Source organism: Haemorhous mexicanus, chromosome 17 (assembly GCF_027477595.1).
Source record: "Haemorhous mexicanus isolate bHaeMex1 chromosome 17, bHaeMex1.pri, whole genome shotgun sequence".
Lineage (NCBI taxonomy): Eukaryota > Metazoa > Chordata > Aves > Passeriformes > Fringillidae > Haemorhous > Haemorhous mexicanus.
Genome location: NC_082357.1, coordinates 50,457 through 73,933, shown reverse-complemented (window position 1 = coordinate 73,933; position 23,477 = coordinate 50,457). Strand labels below are relative to the sequence as shown.

The following is a 23,477-nucleotide window of genomic DNA, read 5'->3' as shown; positions in this document are numbered from 1 at the left end:
TGTGTTGCTGACATGAAGGGAGAAAACTCTTCAGTGCTTTGCATGACTTCACAATGTGTTCTGCCATTGCAAAGGTTGTTTGGTTTCACATGGGGTGTGTTTTTATGGAAGGACTTTGAAGAATGTGGTGGTAAAGTAGGATAACTTCTACAATAAAAAGGATTTGTTGAAAAGACACCGGATCTTGTAGAAGGGTAAATTTAAACTTTTTAGGTACCCACTGCCCTTACTCCATCTTTTTCTCTGATGACATCTCACAGTCATGCTGTGGTTTCTGAGTACTTCTCAGCAGTGTTTTACATAATGGGGTTGTCCACAGGATTAAATTTTTCTGCTGATGTTGTTTGTACCTCAGAATGATACTTTAAAAACCTTTTGAGAGCTGGAACTGACAAACAGCATTTGTTTATATTAAAACATATCTAAAAGCTCACCCATCAATTTTTGGTTTAAGCTTTGCCAGGGCAAACCTGGAGTTGTTATATTGGAACCAGCAGTTAGTGCATGTTTTCCTTGTCAGCAGACAAAGCTTAAAAAGGGACAGAAAAATCCATAGTTGACTATAATGAGGAGGGAAAGAGCTGAAAATGCCTTCCTGATGGAGACATTAGATTAGTAAATTGTAACAGCTCAGCAAGAATTGGTGTGATCTCCTAGACAGGTTTTAGAGAAGGATTATTCCCTGTTTTTGAAGGGCTCTTGGAACATCATGAGAGGTGATGACAATGACTTGGCTTGCCATATTGCTCAGGTGATGGGTCAGAACTGCCTGTGTCTGTTTCTCAACACAGTTTTTCTGTCTCTGACTCCCTACATCTCTTTTCACAGCTGGATTTGGTTTGCTGTGTGTGCCCTCCCTGATACTGGCCACACTCCCTTCACCCTCAGCTCCTCTCTTTAACCATCAGCTGGGTGATGCTGTGCTTCTCTCCTCAGTGACTGCACGTCCTCGGCGCGCCGTGAGCAGAAGCGAGAGCAGTACCGGCAAGTCCGCGAGCACGTGCGGAACGATGATGGGCGGTTGCAGGCCTGTGGCTGGAGCCTCCCAGCCAAGTACAAGCAGGTAGGGACCATGCTCTGGACAGGCTGACTGGAAGGTGACTTTAGTCATTCACTAGGGACCTTAGTCATTAACTATTTAATTTAGACATACCATGTACATATGTTGTTTGTATGATAATTGTGGGTGCAGACCAAAATGATGTTCTGTATATCTCCACTGAAGTCAATGGAGGGACATTCCTCTTCATGAAAGTACTGAAACCAAATCATACCCTAAATTAAAAGTACCCTAAACCAGAATCCAGTTATTTTTAAAATAAATTTCCTTTGTTATAATTGGGCTGGAACATTAGTTATTTCATTTACACTCTAAGAACTTTAACAGTCATTTAGTATGAAAAACAAATGCAGTTTATGCCCACTTCTTCCCATCAGTAACACAAAATCAAACAACATCAGCCTCATTTGGCTTGTGATGCATTTAACTGGTCTGAGACCTCCTGAAAGGGAGGAGCCTGGCAGCATGGCTTGGAGGTTTCAGGCCATAGAGTCATTAAGTTTGGAAAAGTCTTTTAAGATCATCAAGTCCAACTGTCATGATGGAAGGGAATGCTAGTGTCCTGACTCTTTGCAGGGAGCATCCTTTCTCTGTCAGCAGGGCAATGTGTAGCCTCTGTGGGCCATCACTGGGGCACTGATAATTGTGAGATAGTCTCTTGGGTGTGCTGCTCCTCTCCCCTTAAGGACTCTGTTTCACACAAGATGTGATAGGAAGCCTCAGCAGCAGCCACCTCTGGTTGGTTTTGTCACACTGATTCCATCTCTCTTACTGTATCCCAGTGTTTGCCGCTTTATACTGTCTTTTTTGTCTTCTCTCCCCCTAGCTGAGTCCCAATGGTGGTCAGGAAGACACTCGCATGAAAAATGTCCCTGTGCCTGTATATTGTCGCCCACTAGTAGAGAAGGACCCAACTATGAAGGTACGTTGTTTATGCTTACCATGCAGTCCAGAAAGGGGACATGAAATAAGCAAAGGATTTGGGTCACTAAACATGCCGTTTTTACAACAATCTCTATTCTTCTGACATTATATATTCCAAATTCTGTCTTCTACTTCCTTTTTTTCTGAATGGTGGTTTGTAGTGAATGTAGGAAAAAGTATTTTAGGACAAAATTCTCAGCTGGTTCTGGTTGCTAGGTTCCCTGCTGCTCCCTGACATCTTTTGCTTTTTTGAGACAATTCATCAACAACAGCAACATTTTATGCTTCTAATGCTTTTGCTAAGACTCCTCAGGGTGTAGTAAAAATTATTATAAAAATTCATGAAAATGACCAAGTGAAAGTAAAAATACATCTCATCACTCCTTAGATTCTACTGTTGACCAGAATTCATTGGTAACAGGCCAGTGTTGTCTGGATTTTTGTGAAGCCATATCTATTAATACTAGAATGTTTTGAGTAGAATTGCAGTTGGGCATAAGCGGTCATCTGTGTAGGTGGCAGACTTACCTGATGTAACTGGTTGTTTTGAAATAGTTAGTTTGTCATTACTTCATTCAGAGATGATTTTTAGAAGTCATTCTGATGCTTAAATTTTAAGAAAATTTTTATGCTGTTATTTCTAGAAGGCTCTAGGTGGGATCTTTAGATAAGTATCTGTGCAGCATCTTTTCTTTAAGGTTTTGGATAAATCTAGTATTTCTGTAGTCCTCTTCCAGGCATTCTCTTAAAAAGCTCCCTGGAAACAATTCATAGGAGGTTAGCTGGATTTGATTTCAGAAAACTGCTCATTTGGTAGCTCAACCAGCAGACTGTTTTTCCACATTTCCAGAGATGGGGCAGCCACAGGCTTCTCTCTGGGTAACCTCACCAGCCTCACATCCTCACAGGGAAGAATCTAATACCTCATTTAACCTGTCTTCTGTCAGTTTGAACACATCAAACATCTGTCATGTCCTGGCTAGCATTGCTGCAGTGACTAAAAAGCAGTGATGTTGCTGGGTAGAGATCCTCTGCCTTACCTCTATCAGTCCGGATATCTTCTAGTAGAATTCATCAAGATCTGGTGTTTCCAGTGAAATGTTTTAGATGTTTGACATTTAACAGTTCTCCACAAAGGTGCCTAAATTCAGAGACCACAGAGCCTGCAGAATTCTTAGTTCAGATTCCTGCTTCTGTTTCTTAGCTGTGGTGTGCAGCTGGAGTAAATCTCTCAGGATGGAGACCTTTGGAACAGGAGTCTGGAAATGGGCAGAAACTAGATCCTGGGCATGATCCTCTCACCTGTGACAGGGAAGGGGAAGGCGACAACAACAAAAGTAACCATACATCTCCTGAGAAAAAAAAGGTCAGAAAATAAAGTGGATTTTTTCCCCTCTGATGTTTTTTCTCATTTCATCCCTATCATACCCCCTTTCTCAGTATCTTTGTATTATGCCATAAAATGCTCTTGTACTTGTGGGACTGTGCTGTGGTGTGCTGGCTCTTCTGTAACTTTTGGTGTGATTTGGGACAAATCATCCAGTATAAAGTTTTCCAACTTTTGCTTTTAAAACGTTTGGAATTTTGAATAAAATCCTAGTAATAAGGGCAATGAAATGCTTGATTGAGGTTGCTAGGAAGATTTTATAGCCCTCATTCACTGTAAATTAATAACACACATTCAGGCAAAGCTTTGTTAAAAGGATATGGTCTGTGAGTCCATTTGGACCCCTTGAGATTTAATCTAGTTCTGGTTTTTGGTAGCCTTAAGTGATGTTTTGGTTTTTTTTCCTGTTTAAAGAGCCAAGCTGTAATTTGCAGATAATCATGCAATATTTTATGCTGTCTGGTTTGTAGGGTTTTCCTCCACACCTGTCTTATACTGCTGCCTTATACTCTCCCAAGGGCAGCTTGCTTAAGCTGATCAGTTGGGTGCATCCCAGACTCACAGCATTCTGAATGACTGAACATTCAGTGATACATTTGACAGACATCTCAACAGAAAAATTAGTGGCCACGTGGCTCTTGCCCTAAGGAGTCAGACAGGCTCTTTGGCCAGTGCTCTGGATACTAGTGCAGCAACATGAATGGAATCAAATTAATAAAAATAAAAATATAACTGATTAGACAACAATATAAAAAAGAAAAAATTATTCTATAGTTCTACTGTAGAATAGACTATATAATTTAAAATAAATTACAGCATGTGTGTCACCAAGCACTGTTAAGCTCACGTTGATCCAAGAGAAGTGCTGATCATGCCTGTGTGTGTCTGCTCTCCCAAAGGCAAAGGAGCTCCATGAGATGGATGCCACATCCAGCCGTGTCTGGATCCTCACTAGCACACTGTCAACCAGTAAAGTCGTGATAATTGATGCCAACCAGCCTGGCACAGTGGTGGACCAATTCACTGTCTGCAATGCTCACGTGCTCTGCATCTCCAGCATCCCCGGTGAGTGCAGCCCAGGCTGGGGTCTGCACAGGGTCTCTGCCCCACTGAGGACTAATAGACGTCCTCACTTGGGAGCTAACCCCTGGGCTGTGTTGTGTTCTGTAACTGTTCCCCAAAATCATAACCCAGATCTTGCCTTCCTGTTAGGACCTTTCTGTGGAGATCCCTCCCTGTTCAGTGTTCAGTAAGTCTTTCCTTTACACAATGGGTGTTTTTTGGAAGCAGGAGTGAGCCTTGTCTGGCATGGCATGGAAGGGCTCTGTACCTGTGTTGGATACTGATACTAGGGATGAGGGGATCTGCTGTGGATCAGGCTGCTGATGGATGGTGTGGTGCTTCCCCAGGGTGGTGAACCCTGAAGGATCAGAATCTCCCATCATTAGGGTGACCTCAGGAGTACATTAAATTAGCAGTGATTTCTTGATTTACCTAAGAACTTGTTCTTTGCCTTCAGCGGCCAGTGAGAGTGACTATCCCCCAGGCGAGATCTTCCTGGAGGGGGATGTGAATCCCGAAGAGTCAGCTGGAGCCGACGGTGTCTTGGCAGGGATCACGCTGGTGGGCTGTGCAACCCGCTGCAATGTGCCACGAAGCAACTGCTCCTCGCGTGGTGACACACCTGTTCTGGACAAGGGACAGAGTAAGTTTTGGGATGTAAAACTTAGTGACATATCAATTACAGCTAATCCTGTCCGAGCTCATGGTATTACAGCCACATCTTCTTGTCCCCAAGTTAAGCACTTCAGAGACCTCCAGAATTTTGTTACTACAACACAGGACTACCAAAGGCCCTTTTGGTACATTTCTTCTTAGAGCCCTCCTTTCTGCTTTCATTCACATGCTACAGCCTGGTTGCAGGAGTCATACAGCAGAATATTTTGGGCATGTGAGATGTTTGCCCTGCTACAGGTGCTGCTGTTCTGATTGCTTTGTTCCCTGAGTGTTGGGAAGCCAATTAAGCTCACATGCAAATCATACTGCTGCCCTTGCTGACTCCATACTGCAGTGATAGCCTTGGAGCCCTTCCAGTGCTGTGCTGTGCTAGTTACAGATTATGCTTCACTTCAAAATAGTGTCTGTTTCCCATCCAGGCAGAAGATACCTGTTGAGCTGCTGTGTCTGTGGCACAGGCTCAGGGCTTGATTGAGTTTTGCAAGGAAAGATAAATTAAAGAATTGACAGCCTGATATCTATATAGTTAACTCACCAACTGATTCTTCAGCATGTTTCACATTGTTCATTGTCCTCCAGGTGAGGTGGCTCCTGTCTGCAATGGGAAGATCAACCAGTCTCAATCTACTGAGGAGGCAACAGAGGCTACAGAGGTACCGGAAAGCAGTGCCAGCGAGGCAGAGCTGACACAGGCCCGGCCTGGGCCCCTCACCGAGCATGTGTTCACAGACCCTATCCCAGCCCAGGCACCCAGGCAGAATGGGTAGGTGAGCTGGGGTCAGAGTAATGGTTCTGTTCAATTACTGATCTGTTTTCATAAGCTTTGTGATAAGAGAAGCAGCCTGATCTTCTGATAAAGTTCAGACTTCTATCAGTTTTGTGCCTAAGCAATTTTATAGATGGGATAACAGGGAAGGAAAAAAATGTAATGAAAACAGACATGGCTCAGCCTGCAACTGACTGAGTCAGCTGTTAAAATGCAAATATTTGAGCTCTCACTATGAACTTAGACCTGTGGTTAAGACAGATCTCCCAAAGTACATGTACACTTCATGTTCTTACTGAAGGAGCTTACTGATTTTTTCTAGCAGTACCTCTGATGTGCTGTAAAAGTAACGAAGTGTATTCACCACTCAAAAAGTTCTTACGATAAACAAAGCTGATGTGATGGCCTGAAGAATAGGATGGAAGTCTTGGATGCAGATTGTTCCTGAATGCCAATGTTGTTCTAAGTTGCTTCTGTTGAAGCTGCAAATGAACAGAGGAAATATTGTTTGTGTAATAGTCTTGCTAAACTCAGAGTCTGTAGATTTGAAGTACTTGTTGTTTGTAAGGGGAGGAGAAAGGAAATACTGTAAATAGCAAATTTGCAGTTGAAAATTACCAAAGAGAAGGGAGCGATTTGTGTCTTCAAGGGCCCATACCTGTCTGTGAGTGCCAGGCTGTGGGCCTAGGTGGTCATTCTGTGCTCTGCTGCTGCTAAATCTCTAACACTGTTCTTTTGCCTCTTCAGGGAGAATGGGCAGCTGAAGATAGAGCCCAGCACAACACTGCCAGATCAGGAGTCAACCAGGGATGCTGGGACCTGCACCAGTGCCGCCCCCACCATGTGGCTGGGAGCTCAGAATGGCTGGTGTGTTCCTCTTGGGCTGGCAGATCTCTGTGTCACCTCCCTGCTCTGGGCTCTGTTTTTCAAGTCCACACACCTTTTGTTCACTGCTTGTTTCTGGAGAAGGTTTTCATTCCTCATTTCATTGCTCACCATAGCCTCAGGGATTTAACATCACTTTCTTACCTCACCTCCACCTTTCCTACCAGAAGGGAAGACTCAAAGCTGGGCAGGCTGAAGGTGTGGGGCTCTGCTACTAACCCTCCCCAATTTGTCTTCTCTCACAGGCTTTATGTGCACTCGGCTGTGTCCAACTGGAAGAAGTGTCTGCACTCAATAAAGCTGAAGGACTCTGTGCTGAGCCTGGTGTAAGTGTGTGTTCCAAGGGACCTGAAGGAGAAGGTTTAGGGCCTGAGTGATGCTTTAGAGCTCTTGGTTGTAGACTTAGAGAATCAGAGAATGGTTTGGGTTGGAACAGGCCTTAAAGATCCTCTTGTTTCAACTCCCTGCCATGAGCAAGGATACCTTCCACTAGACCAGGCTGCTGCAAGCCCCATCCACATTCCCAGCCTCAAACACTTCTAAGGGATGTGGCAACCCCAACTTTTTCTTTGCTTTCCTAAGTGTGTTGCTTTGTGAGAGAAGTTTCCCAAGGTTTTTCTAATGGGAAAGCCTCATACCAACCCATTTTTCTGCTCAGTTGTGGTCCTGACCTGATTCAGTAAATACATGTCTAGCAATATCAAGAGGAAGTAAGTGGGGAGGAGAAAGGCAAAATTTCACTGAGGGGTAAATTAGGGGGAATTTGTTGAAGTTGATGGTGTTTGTATTGTGAAGGAGAAGAATTCCGTCAACAGAAAACTCACAGATGTGATGATCTTACTGCAGCGAAGGTGAGAGGTGTGACCTCTTGCAGGATGTTCCTGCAATGCTAAACTGCCTGGGAATTCTGGAGACTATGTAAAGATGGTGTGTATGGATGGCAGGAAGAGTTTTTGAGTCCCTCATTTCTACTGCATTTTTTATGTGTTTACTATTCTGTTATTTCAGGCATGTGAAAGGGAGGGTCCTGGTTGCTCTGGCAGATGGAACATTAGCCATATTCCATCGGGGAGAAGGTAAGAATCAATGTAATAAAGAAAACTAAGTTTGGCAGTGGATTAAATGCTCTTCCAAGGTGAGAAAGTTGCTGGCTGCTGGGGTACAAACACCGAGTTAAAACACATGGCTCTTATAGACATCATCACTATCCTAAACCATCTCAGCTGTACTCTAACACCACTTCTTAAGCTTTTCTGAACAAAAATGTATATATGTACTGCGTAGTACATGTGGAGTAAATGTGACACTTTTAAGAATACATATGCTGTGCAAGAATACATATGCTGTGCAGTTGTTTGAGGTAGACTTAGTAAATTCAATTTCTGGTCCTCTTCACTGCTGTGGGTTTTGTTTCCCTATGACTTGAACAGTCTTAGCTATGTTCACATTTGACAGCACATGGGGATTTGCTAACTATGACTAAAGAACTTTAAGTTTTTCATTGAGTAGCAGTTCATTCAGCAAGCAGAAATATAGAGACTTCTGGGCTTGTGCAATTCAAATTTTGATTCAGCCTTTGTCATGAGCTCAAGCCTGACCATTGACACATCACAATTGTTCGCATCAGAAATAAGGTAAAGCTTCATGACATAGAGGCTTCCTGTCTGTGAAGGACACAATATATGCCTGGTTATTAAGAGTGAGAGAAGGAAGGATTCCATTAAATTCCTGGTTAAATCCTGGATTTCCTGGATTTAACACTTTGGGGGAATTATGTTGTAGGTCTGTGATGTGAGGAAGCCTCACTACAAGGACTGTATGGCCCATTTCCTTTTAAGTTTCTGCATAATCTTGTTCAGCTGTCTTCCTTCTTCTCTCACAGATTTTGTTGTAGTTGTTAGAGAAGCCTGTTCACTTCATTGCAATAAAGGATGTTTAAATTGGCCTGATTTGAGAGCTGTCAGGCATCAAACTAAACTTTATTGTCACATTTCATAAGTGTAAGGCTGTGCCTGAAGCAGGAGTCATAGGAAGGTCACAGACATAAGCAAACTGAGCATTTGAGTATCAGCTAAGCCTGTATGTCAAGATATATATATAGAAAGGTAGAGGATTCTGTTGTATGCTCACATGTCATGGAGGAGATGCATCTTTCCACACTTGTTTTTTAACTCAGATGGTCAATGGGATCTCAGTAATTACCACCTGATGGATCTTGGCCACACTCACCACTCCATCCGTTGCATGGCTGTGGTCTATGATAGAGTCTGGTGTGGCTACAAGAACAAAATCCATGTTATCCAGCCGAAGACAATGCAGATTGAGGTAAGGGAGCACATACGTGGTTATGCGTCTACACACTTGTGTGGTATTTATTCTTAACAGTTCTTGACCAAGATTGTCATTCTGGGTCATATTATGATCAAATCTGCCAGGGGTATTTATTAACAGTTCTTGACCAAGATTGTCATTCTGGGTCATATTATGATCAAATCTGCCAGGGGTTATTTGTTCCTTCCTCCCTTTGCAGAGCATAATTCTATCAGTAAGTGTAAACTGACAATTTTCTTTGCCTTTACTAGGGAGTGTGTGGGGCCATGTACTGTCCAAACATAGCTGTTTGTTTTACAGTGACTCTTCACATATAATCTGAGGCTTCTCCATCTTTAGGCATTATGGCACAAAGGAGCAGTACAGTTAGCAAGCCCCTGGGATCCCACTAAGAGAAAACAATGTTTAGAGCCTTTTGGGTGAAAATCAGTACAGTGGTATTGGTACAAATCTGAGAGTGCTTGAAATAATTCTGATTGAGGAGAGAAGAAGTGCTCGATGTGAAGTTCACATTAGTGAGCCAAAGCAGTTTGATCTTTGGAATTTATCCTGGAGTTGTGTGTTTTCCTTTTCTATCAAGTACATTGAAAGCTCTTGGTGTCTAAATGTTATTGCTCTTGAAGTGGTCTGAAAAGATCATCAACTCTGCAAACCTGCCAGACAGCTGCTCAAGCAAAAGATTTTTTGTGTACAGTAATGAACTGCTGGGATCAGCTGGCATTAACACAGCTTCTCCCAAGATCTTTGGAACCCAAACAAGTAATCTCAGTTGAAAATTGAGTATGTGTGTATGTGGAGTATAGATAATGGCAAAACTTCTGTGAACTCACATTGGTATTTTAGAAATCCTTTGATGCCCATCCTCGTCGGGAGAGCCAGGTGCGACAGCTGGCATGGATTGGAGATGGCGTGTGGGTTTCCATCCGCCTGGACTCCACGCTGAGGCTCTACCATGCCCACAGCCATCAGCATCTGCAGGATGTCGACATTGAGCCTTACGTCAGCAAGATGCTAGGTGAGGGTCTGTTGCTTACTGAGCTCAAGGCAGAATTTGCCCAAAGCAGACTTTGCCCAAAGTCATCACTGACTGCCCAACTCTCATTCATGCTTCCTAGGCACTGGAAAGCTGGGCTTCTCCTTTGTCCGGATCACAGCCTTACTCATTGCTGGCAACCGCCTTTGGGTGGGCACTGGGAATGGTGTTGTCATCTCCATTCCCCTGACTGAGAGTAAGTGACATTTATTCAATGTACTCCTGCAAGTCTCCTAAAAAAAAGAAGATTTTAGGTGTTATTTGTGCAGCATGGCAGGTGGTTCAGGCAGGCTGATGCTTTCCTGACATTTGACACCCTTTAATCATAGCCATTTCAGGGAGAAGAGCCCAGAGTATCAGCAGCCCTGGACCTTCACAGAGCAGAGTGATGTGAACTGATTCTGTAGCTACTGTGAAACAGGAGAAACAAAGCTGTGGGAATTGTAGTAAGTCACCAAAAGGAGGTCATGGGATGAAAAGTCACCAGGAAGATCTCCTTGGAAATTCCACTTTGGCCTAGTCATCTAAATGTCTCCATAGCAGAAAAGCTCCATTTACTCAGATTAGGGCTCAGCTTTATCAATCAAGTAGAAATAGGTATCCTACACCAAATCCGGCCTGGTGAGGGGACCCAGCAGTAAGAGTAAATAGGTGAATCTCTTGAGCTGGAAGTTTAATTGAAGGTCTTACTAGTCCTGTTCTGAACCTGCCTGTCAGCATCTTGTTTTGGAGGTCTTATCCAGATCACCATGGGGAAGTAGAATTTGAGACTGATTGCAGTTGCTTTCAACAGAGAGCAGCCAAATGTGTGTTTTCTCACCAATGCTCACAGGAAAGCTGAGAAACAAATACCTCTTGTGTAAAAAGAGCAAACCTCTTGTCATCCTCCTGGAAGTCAGACTTGGGATGGTCTCCTCTGAGGGCAGTGAAGCTGGATGTGTCTTGGGTTAACACCAGGAGAGCAGTGACACAGTCTTGTTCATGCATTTTGGTCATTGCAATTTTGGTCTTGTTTCTGAGTTCCTTTTGAAGCCCATTCTGTCTTAAGGCTGCTGTCCTTGTTCTGAGTTAAACTTTTTCCCTGCTGTAAACCAATTGCTTTATCTTTGTGTGTTCCTGTAAAATATGTGGTAAGCAAGAAAATCTGACTAAAAATGTAGCAGTGGATCCATGTGACATGGTCCCTCTCCCACCTCAGATACCACGTCTGTCCCTGTATGGTAAGAGCAAAGTGAGCAAGAACAGAGTTAGTATCAACTAATAGGAGCTTCTGTAGTGGTTTCTCTGGGCTTTATACTATTTTTGTTGCCCTCAAATTATCTCCCAGTAATCACCTTTTTTTTCTCTCCCATCCTGCCTGTCACTTCCCATGCCCCTCTGTGTTCCTACTCCCTGCCTGTGCCTAGCTGTAGTCCTCCACCGCGGCCAACTCCTTGGGCTCCGGGGTAAGTCCATTGCCTTCCCTCCACAGCTGTCATTCCTTTTGCACCCATCCCCCTATGTAGTCATTCTCCCACCTTCCATTCTGCCATTCAACTTCTCTCCATCCATTTTTCCTCATCACTCTTTTGTTTTAAGTTGCATTAGAGAAAAGCAACCAGAGACAGTCATGTAAATATCCTCATTTCCCACAGCTATAAACAATGTTTTCCATCTCATAGTTGATCCTTCTGGTTTTTTGTGTTAAGGATAATTATTCTTCAACAGTGGTTCCCTTACTATGGTAGACCAGTTTGAGATGGAGACAGGAAAGGTTCATTCAGTCAGAAGCAGGAACCAGGAGTAGAGTGTTCTTCCAAGGTCTCCCTTGGTCATCCTTTGTTTTCCAGTGATGCTTCTTTCATCAGTTTCAGGCCAATGGCAGGTGGTACTATGTTACCTGTCAGCTGTAAGTTATCAAACAAGAGATCAAACCCAAGGGGACTTGATAAGCATGAAGAATTGATTAGGTTTGTGCCAGTTAATGCAGATTCTCAGTTCAAATTCATGCCTTTCCAGGGTCAGAAATTAAAGGGGTTTTTTTCCCATTCAAAGACATTCATGTGGCTGTCTAGATGCATTATCAACAGGTGTCTCCTCCTTTTAAAGCATCTGATATTAGTTGCAGAAAAAAGCCAGATACTGTACACACTTCGACTTTCATTCCTCCATCAAAGTATTTGTACTTGTCCCACTGTCCTGGCTTGAACCTGATAGGGAAAAGTCTCTTTTGTCCAAGTCACGTAACTGAAATTCACCCAAAGTTAAAACACAGAACTACAGATAATGAATGAATTCACAGAACTACAGATAATGAATGAATTCACTTTTTTACAGAAAAGTGAAAGCTGCCTAGTTTTGTATTATTCCTGTTGTACTTATGTGGATGCATGCAGAAGGAAAGCATCTCCCATCCTGAGCTGAGAGCACTGGTCTCTGTTGCTTGGTTAGTGGAAACTGTCACATTCTTGGAGCCTGGGCATGAAGGATGCAGGGCCCTGAGCCCTCCTTGGAAGCTGTGGATGGTGAGCATCTGAAAGATGTTCATTGCTGGAGGAGCTGACAATCTGGTGTTGTGGTTAAATCAAGAAATGAGGAAGGACATCCACTTCTGTGATGCCTCTGAATGGGCTGAGAGGCTTCACCAGACCCAAAGACTGCTTTCAGCAGCATGTGTGCGCATTACAGGGTATGAGCAAAGGACTTAACTTGGAATTTGAGCAATGCCACTAATCCAGAGCAGTAATTCTCCTCCAGCTGCCTTCTGGGGACAGTGGACACTTCGGGTACCCTGCCAGCTACAAAAGACCAAGGTTGATCATAGGACAGTGGGTTATTTCTGGAGGCTGGACAGGATCACTGCTGGTGACACCAGTCTAGCTTGCCCCAGGCTAAAAAAGAGGGACTGTGTAATCTGCCGTGGTCTCCTCCATCATATCATTCATAAAAGACCTTTAAAGAGACATGCACCTTTAAAGGTTTTTCTTCACAGCTCATGAGTTTTCTCTCTGACTGAGTCCATTTTGTAAAGGAGATTCATAGCTATCACTGGTGGTGTTCTTGCTCTGTCTCCAGCCAACAAGACTTCACCAACCTCTGGAGAGGGCAGTCGCTCTGGTGGGGTCATCCACGTGTATGGTGATGACAACAGTGACAAATCTGCCAGCAGCTTCATTCCCTACTGCTCAATGGCTCAGGCACAGCTCTGCTTCCATGGCCACCGTGATGCTGTCAAGTTCTTTGTCTCTGTGCCAGGTAAGCACATCTCTCCCTCAGCAGGCGCTTGTCCCTCCATCCCTTTTGTAGCAGGGGCTGGAGCTGGTCTTCAGCAGATTAGGGTCCAGGCCATGGCTGATATTTCCTGTGGTTCACACATCTGTATTTATACTGGAGTGACTGCCAGATTTGACTAGCAGAAAGAATTGGTCTGCACAATGTGTTTGTGTGCATGTGAACTGTGTGGGAGCTGAGCAGAGGCACGGACAGCACCTCTGTCCTCTCCTAGGCAATGTCCTTGCGACCCTTAACGGGAGTGTGTTGGACAGCCCTTCGGAGAACCCCAGCACAGCAGCCACTGAGACAGAGGGTCAGAAGCTGAAGAACGTCCTGGTGCTGAGTGGAGGAGAAGGGTATATTGACTTCCGGATTGGTAAGTCCCCTTGGTGGGAGGCATCTGGAAAGGTAGTGGGTGCATAGCTCTGGTTATGGAGTGAGCCATCTCTGTTGTGGAGAACCAAAGCAGAAAAGCCCCACACTGCTTCTGCTGCATCTGGCTGTGAGGGCAAATAATGTTCCTTGCACAGCACAAGGATGTCAAAACCTGTGCCCTGTGGCTGCAGTGCCACACGGCTGTAGTGCCACACGGCTGTAGTGATGCCTACAAAATAGAGAACAAAACAACAGTTTTGAGATTGTGTTACTATAGGAAGTAATATAAAAGCCTCTTTAACTGGAGGCCTCCAGGTGCAATATACACACATGATACAGGATTTCTACACTTTTGTAAGTTAAACAAATTAGCATATTTAACAAATATTGTCCAATTAGAAGAGCAGTTGGTTACGTAATTTTCCCCAGGTTCTGCCCCACTGGAGTTGGTCCAAGAGCTTTGCCCTACATTTATTATATCTATGATGCATGGTAAAAAGCAAGATGTCCTTGGTTGAGTAAAGGACATCTTTAGAGGCAAGACTAAATAGTTTTTCAGGAATTTGTTAGAAGGTTAGCTTACTGTCCTAAAATGTAGGGGAAAAGGGTAGGAAAAGTACTGGGAGCTACAGCCATGCATTAGCAATCTATAAAGTTACAAATACATTAAAATGATCATAAAATAGTATGAATGGCTTTGGAAAGAACAAATGCATCTGTGCCACTGGGTCAAACATTGCTGCCCCACTATGACTACCCATGCTGCTGAGGGTGCTCTGTGTGTAAAATCAGCTTCCCTGAAAGGAAGGGTAGTTTTTGTCGCTGCTGGAGCTAGTTTGTCCCATCCATGCAGTCCAGCTTCAGAAAAGAATGGGGTTGCTGTAAATGTTCTCCAGGCACAGAGAACGATCTCAGTTCACAGTGTCTGTTATCAGACTGCTGGGACTCTAAAAGGGGTATTGGCTCCTTCAGAGTATTCCAGAGCATTTTCTTTCCTGCCGTTTTTACTCTCTGTGTTCTCTCTTCAGGGGATGGGGAAGATGATGAGACAGAAGAGAATGCAGGAGATGCCACCCAGGTGAAGCCAGTACTTTCCAAGGCTGAACGAAGCCACATTATTGTGTGGCAGGTATCATATATCCCTGAGTGAGAATTCCTTTTTTCCCACAATATAAGTGTCCCTCCTCCTGCCTGAATGCCACGATGTACATACAGAATACCTGCATTATAACTCCTGCTGGAAACTGACCCTGGACAAATGCAACGGTTCCTGCCTTGGACTGTGACCCCCTTGAACCTCTGAACTTGCAGCTTTCAACTCGGGCCCGTATGCTTTTGGCGTGGTTAGGTTCTTGTTCTGCTCTGGAGCTGGCATCTAAAAGGAGAGAAATGGCAGTACACCATGGAGGGAGCTTGGAGCCAGGACTGTGGGAAACCTTTTCCCAGTGTCAGGAGGGGCAGCTGGAGGGGGGTGGCTCAGGTTCTTGGGCAGGTTGCCTCATTCCCACCTGCATGAGAAAGAAGTGTGTCCCCAGGCATTCTCTGCCAAAGCAGTGATGGTGAATCACTTCTGCAGCACCCCAGCAGAAATCCTTCTAGTTCACCAGTAGACTCTTCATCTTATCCTTATTCACCCTTAAGCACAGAATAACATCCTCTGGACTTAGAGCAGCAAAGGGTCCAAGGAAGCCTCCAAAGAACATCATGGTTTCAGCAGCACTTTGGCTATGGGGCTGGAGAAGGCAGCAGCACCCTTAAAGTGGGGATCGCAACCTCCATCTTTGCAGGGGGAAAGTCCCTTCCTCTGCTGCTGCTGTTGCCTCAGCAGTCATGTGCTGGGTGCCTGCCTGTGTGTGTTCCAAGAGAATTGTCTGGTGGGCTCAGATAGAAGATAGGTGTTTGATTGTCAACGCCAAACAGCCGTAGTAGCAAAAGGGTACCAGAATGTTGCTTTGTTAAGAAAAGGCAAGGCTTTTCTTGCCTCTTGCTTCCAAAAATGGCATACAGAAAAGAATTCCTGACTTTGTTCTGAAAGGTTCATGTGATGATTATCTCATTTGGTGGCTTTTAAAAGGCAGATGGTGTTGATCTGCTGAGTTCTGCATTAACACTTTGACATTGCCTCATCTCAAGGCTGTGTCTACTTTTTAGGACCTGCTGGAAGGAGATCTCTTTTCACAGAGACTTGGAAAACAGAGACTTGGCAGTTGGTTAGGACAAATGCAGTCAAGGTTATGTCTCACCTGATGTCACACACAAAAAGAATTGAGGCTAGATTCCTGACGTCTTTTACCTAATATCACAAGCACTGACTATGCTAGTAAGAAGTTTGAAAATGTGGAAATTTCTGACTCCTGGAAAAAATTGACAGCCCCCAAGAAAAGCGGTGATAGCCCTTTCTGTCTAAGCAATTTTGAGTGACTGAACATGTGAATCCTGCTTACAAAAGAAGCAGCAAAAATTGGGGCCAGGGAGAGTGGTTTTGAACTCAAGATGCAGAATATGAAAGTCCCGGTGTAGAGACAATGATGTGTTCTCCCTTTCTGACACTGTCCCACTAGGACAAATTCTGTGTTTCTTGAAACATTCTTTTTTGGGTGTGCAGGAGTAGGGCAAATTGCATCAGTTAGTGATAGATTTGGAAGCTCCTGGTGGTCCTCTTGTTTGTTTTTTTTTGCCTGACCTGTACAGCACTCCAGGGTTCACAGAGATGTCCTTGTGACAGTATGGGGACAACTGGGCAGGCCTCCATCTCCTAGAAAACTCCCTGCTGTGTCCTGTGCTTGCTGCCATGGACCAGGCTTGCAGATCCCAGTGTGCTGCAGGGATGCCATATTCCCAGGGGATGCTCTAACACATGGCATCTCTCCTGACAGAGCAGCACCTAAACAATTTTTGTATCCACAGTTCAGGAAAGGTTGTGGCATACGTTTTCCCTGCAAGAAGGCAAGAGACATCTCTGGTGAACAGACGTCTCAGCCAGCCACAGAGGTGCTCATGCTATGTGTGAGCAGTGCTGGTGACAAGCACCCATCACACCACTCCTCCCCAAGACAGGAATCCAGCTGGAGGACATCTTCCAGGCATACACATAGTGGACTCTGTGACTGGCATGAGGTTAAGGGATACATGGATACACCACCTGCATGCTGGGGGACCTTTCATCAGGGGACATTTTGCTAGAGCACTGCTGATCATGCCAGGCTTCTCATTCACTTTCGCCATATGCTTTCTGCTAGGGAGACTTCTTTGGATCCCTGCCAACACAGAGTGCATTGAAGTAAACAATATAACATTTACAACACAGATTCCACTGTCATGTAATAGTTCATCAGTTAGGGCCAGGCAAATTTCAGAATTTGGGCTAGTTGAAGAGAAAAAGAAGGGTTTAGTTCCTTAACTCTGTCAGTTCTTTTATAGGAAAAAGTCAGAATTGCAACATTTGTACCACCGACTGTTCTGTATCTGGTATGAGCAGTTGAAGGGACAGCACTTGATCTCCAGTCACCCACTGGGCCCTAACAACACACAGGAATCTCCCATCAGATTCCTTTCCAGCTCAATGCTATGTTCTCCTCCAAGAGAAGCACATGGCCTAGAGGGGCAGCTGCAGGGGGGAGACATAGCCTTTGCTGATAGCTCCTGTGTCCTTGGGTCACTGCTGGGCAAGGTGAGAACTAACTGGCTTCAGTACGCTTCTCTGTCATATTTCCACTGTGATGTATGTAAAGTATCTTGTATGTTACAAAATGATTTTTAAAAGTGTCTTAAGGCCTGTAAACTCCGCTGTTTGGTCTGAAGATGGCATTCTGTAAAGAGCCTGCTGTACCAATATGTTCCCGTGCTTTGTCCCCTATGCTGTCAACAACAAACCGTTATCTGTTCAGTATGTAATAAACATGTTAACATCACCTTGGGCACCATGTTGTGTTCCTATGAAGGCACTGGGATTGCTGCTCAGTCTTTTAAAGGACACTTGCAAGGGTGGGAATGCAGCTCAGTGTTCCCTGTTGAGCATTTCAGTGGCAGGAAATGAAATGTTGATGGCTCACAGGGTCGGAGCAGGCGGGCTGGTGTAGCAAGCAACACTGCAATCTGTGGCTTGTACCAGCAGCTGAAATAAAAGGTAGAAATACAAGGTGGCACAACTTCAGAAACAGAAGCTGGAGCAGAGAAGCATTCACCTGCTGGCTTGCTGGAACTTTAATCAGAGTGGCCCTGTCAGGTGAACTGCCAGGGATAACACATCAGGTCAGTTTTCAACACTGTACAGGGTGGCACTTCACAGTCCCATAGGCATTGGTGATATCAGCATCATTCAACTGCAGGGAGCCTCTCAGTCCCAGCAGCATTTGGACACCTTCATAGTAATTTTGTAGAATTGCACTGATTCAAGGGCTAGACATGGCAATGCACTATGTCCTTAAGACTGGAGAGGAGCATCTTCTGCCCCAAGCAGGGAGCCCTAAGGTGAGTCACCTCTGTGACCAACACACACACTGTGGTGTGGCACAGGCCAGAGTGTAGTACAACAGGCAATGCCTCTGCAGTTAATGGAGACATCTCAACAATGAGGTTTGGAAACGTGTGCTGTGAACCATCCTAAATCCCTGGGGCTTCACCCTTCGAAACAGCCAGGAGCAGTTTGAGCAGGGCCCTTGGTGAAGTACAGTCATGTCTGGTGGCTAAGTAAGCAGGTCACTGCCAACAATCTTCAAACAATCCCCCCTCATTGGTAAACAATCTGTGAGGAAATGTACAAGTTTGGGAGGCTAATCAGAACTCACAGCATGTTCTGGGTATGGAATCCAACACATGGCAAACAGGCTGTGCAGCTTCCCAAAAGGGACCTTCACTATCAGGGTAAGGCTCCCAGGCTGTCGAGGGCTCTGTGAGAAGACACCCATTTCCCCATTTCATGACCCTCAGCTCACCAGCAGGTCCTAACTGTCGTGTTAGGGGCCACCTAGACCTCCACCTCTACAGGGACCCTTTCCTCCTACGGCCTGGAGCCTCATTGAAGGACAACCTGAGGTCACATGTGTCAGTCTCCAGCCACCCCTGGATCAACTCCTTGGAGCCAGGGGGCTGGATTTTGCCTACATCATCTTCAGAAATCCTGCCTCACCCAAGCTGCTGGGTGAGTCTGTGCCTTATCAGCTCCACCTGCTTTTGCTGCTGGCTTGGCTCCCTGGTATACTTTGATCATGGGTAATTTCTTGCCTTTCTGGGGCTTCTGTGACCAGCACTTGGGTCTGCCAACTGTGGTCATTTGTGTGTGCCCCCTCAGGGAGACACTTCCTCTGCTGGTGCTACATTTAGATCGCTGCTGTGCAGAACAGAGCACTAGACAGTTCTACTCATCCCATCTGACTCACAGCTACACCTCCCTTTAATCTCCCTTTTTCTTGGTTTGTGTTCAGTAGTGCCTCAATCATGGTACGGTCAGGAAGGCAACAGCTCAGCTCAGTGCCCAGCAGTAGAGACTACAGGAATCAGACAAACTACCTTCTGGCCACAGCCATGGGAAGGCTCACAGCCTCAAACCGTGCCTTTAACACTACTCCTGATTCTCCCATTCCTTCTGAAGCCAGAGAACTAGATCTGGCACATGCCCTGCAGTGCTCCTGCCACAACAAGGCAGGCTCAATTCTGCTCCTTGTCACAGGACTAGCTTTTAACTCACAAGAAAAGCCTTCCTCCATATCCCATAGCATTTTAACCCTTCAGGGGCCTCTGGTGTTGAACCCTATGGAAATACAGGTAGCCAATGTCAATCTGTGTGCTCCTGCCCAAAGACAGCCATTTCCTGCTGGGTGGGGCCACACATTCCCAACCACATCCAGGCCACAGACACTGGGTGGAGCAGAGTCCAGTTTGTGCTCTCCCTCACTAAATCCCTTCAGGCTATTTGTGATTTCAGGATGCTGCAGTAAATGGAACACCACCTCCTGACTATCTTCAGACACAGAAACTAAACAGTTACTTCTGCAGGCATATGATATATAGAGCTGAACAGCTCTTGTACTCCCTCCAGCCACACCCAGACCAGAGCCTCCAATAGCCTTTGACACAGCAGCAGCATCTGCAGCCACTGCAAGAGAAGATGAAATACCATGAACTGTGCTCAGGAGCTGCATGTTTTAATGTTCACAACATGCTGCCCTGGAACTGGGGTAATTTACAATTGGCTTCAAATGGTAAGAGCCAATCCCACCTCCTTTGCATTACCAGAACTAAAATAACTTCCCCTATCTCTTGACAGCCATCTTTGGGAGTAAGAGATGGATAGCTTTGGATTATCTTAGTATTGAAGTAATGTTCCTCACTTCTTGTTCACTGCCTTCATATGCTAGTAATTCAGATCATTCTGCAGTGTTCAGAGAACCAGATGCTGTGCCTGAGCTAATGACTCTCCATTTGGCTGTCACAATGTCTTGGCATTGAAAAAAAATCATGGGTTTTCTTAGAACTGTGCTGTTGAATTAAGAAAACATTTATTTCCATTTGAAGATACATTCTTTCACAGCTCTGTGAAATACTGTGATATTTACAGTCATTTTTCTGTGATTCATGCAGGACTCAAGTTATGTAAAAAATGTTATACTCCAAAGAACTGCAGCTGGCTGACTGAAGCTGTGTATTTAGAGACTATCCAGGGAACCAAGAAGACTCCTCTGCTCACTGAAACCAAAGTTATGGAAGAAGAGTCTGAATATATCTGCATCTTCTCTTTCAGATGAGGTGACTGTACAGGGCTGTGGAGAAAGCTGGAAACATCCCAGGAAAATGGGCACAGAGGGGCTCTGTAAGACCCTTTATGCCTAACAGGCAGTGAGAGCACATGGGATGCTTAGGACATTGAAGAAGTCTCTATACCGGTGTCCCAGTAGCTTTTTTCTTTGCCCACTCTTGGGAACAGGCCAGGACCTTCTCCAGATCAATAACTGGCTCTTCCATTATTGGTTTTCCCTCCTTTTGCCACTGTGCAAGGATCATGGCTCGGAGCAGTGGTGGGTATGGCAGGAACCGAACAGTTACCTCAGACACTGCGGTGAATTGCTTGAAGGCTTCCTCCTCGTGTTTGGGCACTATACGCCAGTCATGGTACATGACTTTGTCAATCTCCCTCACTTCCTCTTCAGTTTTGCCTGGGAAAAGATGATGAACACCAGTGGGTAACACCATCAGATGAAACTGCCTCCAGACACTGCAAGTGTTGACTCTTTGGCACCAAAAATGCTACAAAAGGCAACAGTCAACAGAATTTTCAAAGGGCTGGACAAATGATTCCCTGCTATACTATAGGATCTCACTGCTGTCCTTGAGAATCGAAATAGAAATGGAAACAGGTTCCAGCTGAGTGGGTGATCCCCTCTCCTAATTTAGTTTTGCTTTGTCTCTCTCAAGTTCCATTTCCATGGTTAAGGAACAAGAGTCATTTCTCCCTACACTGATGAAAGCTTCCTGGAAAACTGTTAGAAGTGGTCAACAACTAAAAACCTTCTAATGAGTACTATTTCAGTAATTCCAGAAAGGGAAAATTATATACCTAATATAAAGCAACTCTAAAAAGGAAAATTCACTCATACAACTCTAATAGTTAATTTAAAATTGAAGTAACACAATTGCCATTGCACTTTTTCCTTTTTGAAGTCAATTTAAATTGGAATACCCTCATGCTCATACTGTGTCTTGCTTTCAAAGTCTCAGAACAGTCTGTCAGCTCATCTAATATACTTTTTGTGCTGCTGTTCCCCAAGGTCATACTGCACTGGCTCTCCCACAGCATTCCTCGGGAAAACATTCTGAAGGGACTAGATTCCCAGCCTTTGAAACGCAAGGAACTTCTTTTCCCATTAGAAGATGCGAGAAAAACAAATTTGCCAGTCAGAGAGCCCGCGGTTTCTCTGCCACCCTCACGCACACGGTGCTCTCTAGCTCTGCCCCTATGTGTGGGAAAACGAGCCGGTTTTACCTTTGAAGGTCAGGTAGCCCCAGGCTCTTCCATGGTCCATGTTCTGCAAAAAAAAAAAAAAAAAAAAAAAAGAGGAACCTGTTGAGGGTGGGTCTCGGCAGGGTGGAGGGCGGGAGCTCCGCAAGGCGCGGCGGGTGGGACGGGGCAGGTACCTCGGCCGTGTAGTCCGCCTTCACCTTGGTGATGACCCAGTAGCAGGGCTCGCGGTGCGCCCACAGCCAGGACTTGCGGGTGACGGTGCGGCCCACGCCGAAGCGCGGCAGGCGGCAGAGCAGCGCCAGCAGTCGGTTCTCGTTCCGCACGTCCTCCCAGGCCCGCACAGGCAGCCGTTTCTGCGTCAGCGGCCGCCGCATGGTCTCGTAGTCCACGGCGAAGCGCCGAGAGTCCCGCGGCCGATCCTTCAGCGCCCGGTACTCGCGGATCTTCTTGGCCATGGCGGCGATGGGCCGGTGCAGCTTCTTGCGGGCCATGGCGGCGGCCGAGGGCGCGGAGCGGGCAGAACCGAGCGCCGCACCTGGATCCGCTGCCCCCGCCTCTCCCGGAAGCCGCGACGGGCCCCGCGGAAGCCGCCCCGCCCGTCGCCAGGGGCAACCGCAGCGTTCCGCGGGGCTCAGCCGCCCGCAGCGGGTGCTCTCAGGCCGCGGCCCCACGCGGCAGGCCCAGCGCGGCCTGACGGTACTGTGTGCTACGCGGCTCTCGGGGGAGCCGGGCTTGGTTGTTGAGATGCATCTGAACAGTGTCTGGTTTAGAAAAATCTGAGCAGATTCAGCTATGTCAAGGAACGTTCAACACTAACTAAACCAGGTTTCAGGAAGATTAAAGCAACAGGTCTGACCCAGGTCTTCAGTCAGAGGCTGGGCCACGAGCAGCAGACGGGTCATGGAACTCCGTACCGGAATGAAATTTCTCTGAGCTGCTCCAGCCATGGAATGGCAGCACAGTGAGGCTACACTTTTAATGAGTAGACTTTAAGTAAAATCTACATAGATCAGCCCTTGGATTTTGGCTAAATACTGGGAAATTAAATCTGACAGAAGCATTTTTTTTTTCATTGAAATCTGTATCTCAAATGAAAGGAAGCACAGCAATTCCAGTGCTGCTGCTAAGTCCTATATTAAAGGCATTCAGGATACTGAGTGGATTTTTCCAGCAGCCAAGATCAATGTGTGAGGAGAAAGTGGTGCGTTCATGTGTGCTGCACACTAAAAGTAAACCACAAATTAAAAAGGCTGACAATGCTCTTAAGACTAATTTAGTGCATCTCTTGAAAAAAAATAGGGGCATAGGAGTAAGCAGGAGGTACCTGATTAAGTTGAGAAACACTGGCTTAGAATAAAATACTTGATCTAAATCCAGCTGTTAAAAACGAGAGGAGGCTCCCAGTAGTAAAGTGATTTGGGGGAAATAGCAGAGCAGTTAAGCCCCTTATTACAAGGTACAGAGTTGGGAGCTTGTACCCAGGGGTTGTGCAGCACAAGAATCAAACTCGTTTTTGTTTAAGGCCCATACACAGCAGTTTCTGTGAGTCCACAGAGCAGAAGAGGTAACAAGAATGCTTAAAAAAATATGGAACTGGCTTTGTTGGACTGACAGAAATGAAAGACACGACGACACACAGCTAGTCATCAGGTAAACGATGCAGCTCCGCAACAGCCGACCACATACGGCGTCTCCTCCTGCCCGGGAGAACGAACGCAAATCATGTTCCAAACCCGCCACTTCCTTGTGTAGCTCCGCGGGACTAACGGG

The 23,477-nt window shown here is 45.6% G+C and overlaps 2 protein-coding genes across 22 annotated transcripts in view; one reads left to right on the top strand and one right to left on the bottom strand.

Annotated features, from left to right (window-relative positions):
* Positions 1-17,661, top strand: part of MAPK8IP3 (mitogen-activated protein kinase 8 interacting protein 3) — a 71,191-nt gene extending 53,530 nt beyond the window's left edge. For 17 of the 21 annotated variants that reach the window (XM_059861609.1, XM_059861618.1, XM_059861603.1 and 14 more), the window contains 16 exons: positions 937-1,063; positions 1,887-1,982; positions 3,189-3,350; positions 4,271-4,436; positions 4,891-5,076; positions 5,688-5,871; positions 6,622-6,741; positions 7,005-7,085; positions 7,768-7,835; positions 8,936-9,084; positions 9,934-10,105; positions 10,206-10,319; positions 11,530-11,568; positions 13,178-13,357; positions 13,608-13,751; positions 14,779-17,661. In XM_059861609.1, the coding sequence (XP_059717592.1) occupies positions 937-1,063; positions 1,887-1,982; positions 3,189-3,350; positions 4,271-4,436; positions 4,891-5,076; positions 5,688-5,871; positions 6,622-6,741; positions 7,005-7,085; positions 7,768-7,835; positions 8,936-9,084; positions 9,934-10,105; positions 10,206-10,319; positions 11,530-11,568; positions 13,178-13,357; positions 13,608-13,751; positions 14,779-14,900 (2,110 nt within the window). In that variant the 3' untranslated portion in view covers positions 14,901-17,661. Of the gene's footprint in view, positions 1-936; positions 1,064-1,886; positions 1,983-3,188; positions 3,351-4,270; positions 4,437-4,890; positions 5,077-5,687; positions 5,872-6,621; positions 6,742-7,004; positions 7,086-7,767; positions 7,836-8,935; positions 9,085-9,933; positions 10,106-10,205; positions 10,320-10,452; positions 10,570-11,529; positions 11,569-13,177; positions 13,358-13,607; positions 13,752-14,778 lie in introns of those variants that run through there. The other 4 variants (XM_059861617.1, XM_059861606.1, XM_059861611.1 and 1 more) reach the window with 3 other exon arrangements.
* Positions 17,662-20,225: 2,564 nt separating this feature from the next.
* MRPS34 (mitochondrial ribosomal protein S34) lies at positions 20,226-22,281 on the bottom strand. Its single transcript, XM_059861629.1, has 3 exons — positions 21,881-22,281; positions 21,729-21,771; positions 20,226-20,901 (listed from the first exon to the last, which is right to left on the bottom strand). The coding sequence occupies exons 1-3, from the start codon at positions 22,196-22,198 to the stop codon at positions 20,624-20,626; spliced, it is 639 nt and encodes a 212-aa protein (XP_059717612.1). The 5' UTR covers positions 22,199-22,281; the 3' UTR covers positions 20,226-20,623.
* Between the last annotated feature and the right edge of the window lie 1,196 nt (positions 22,282-23,477).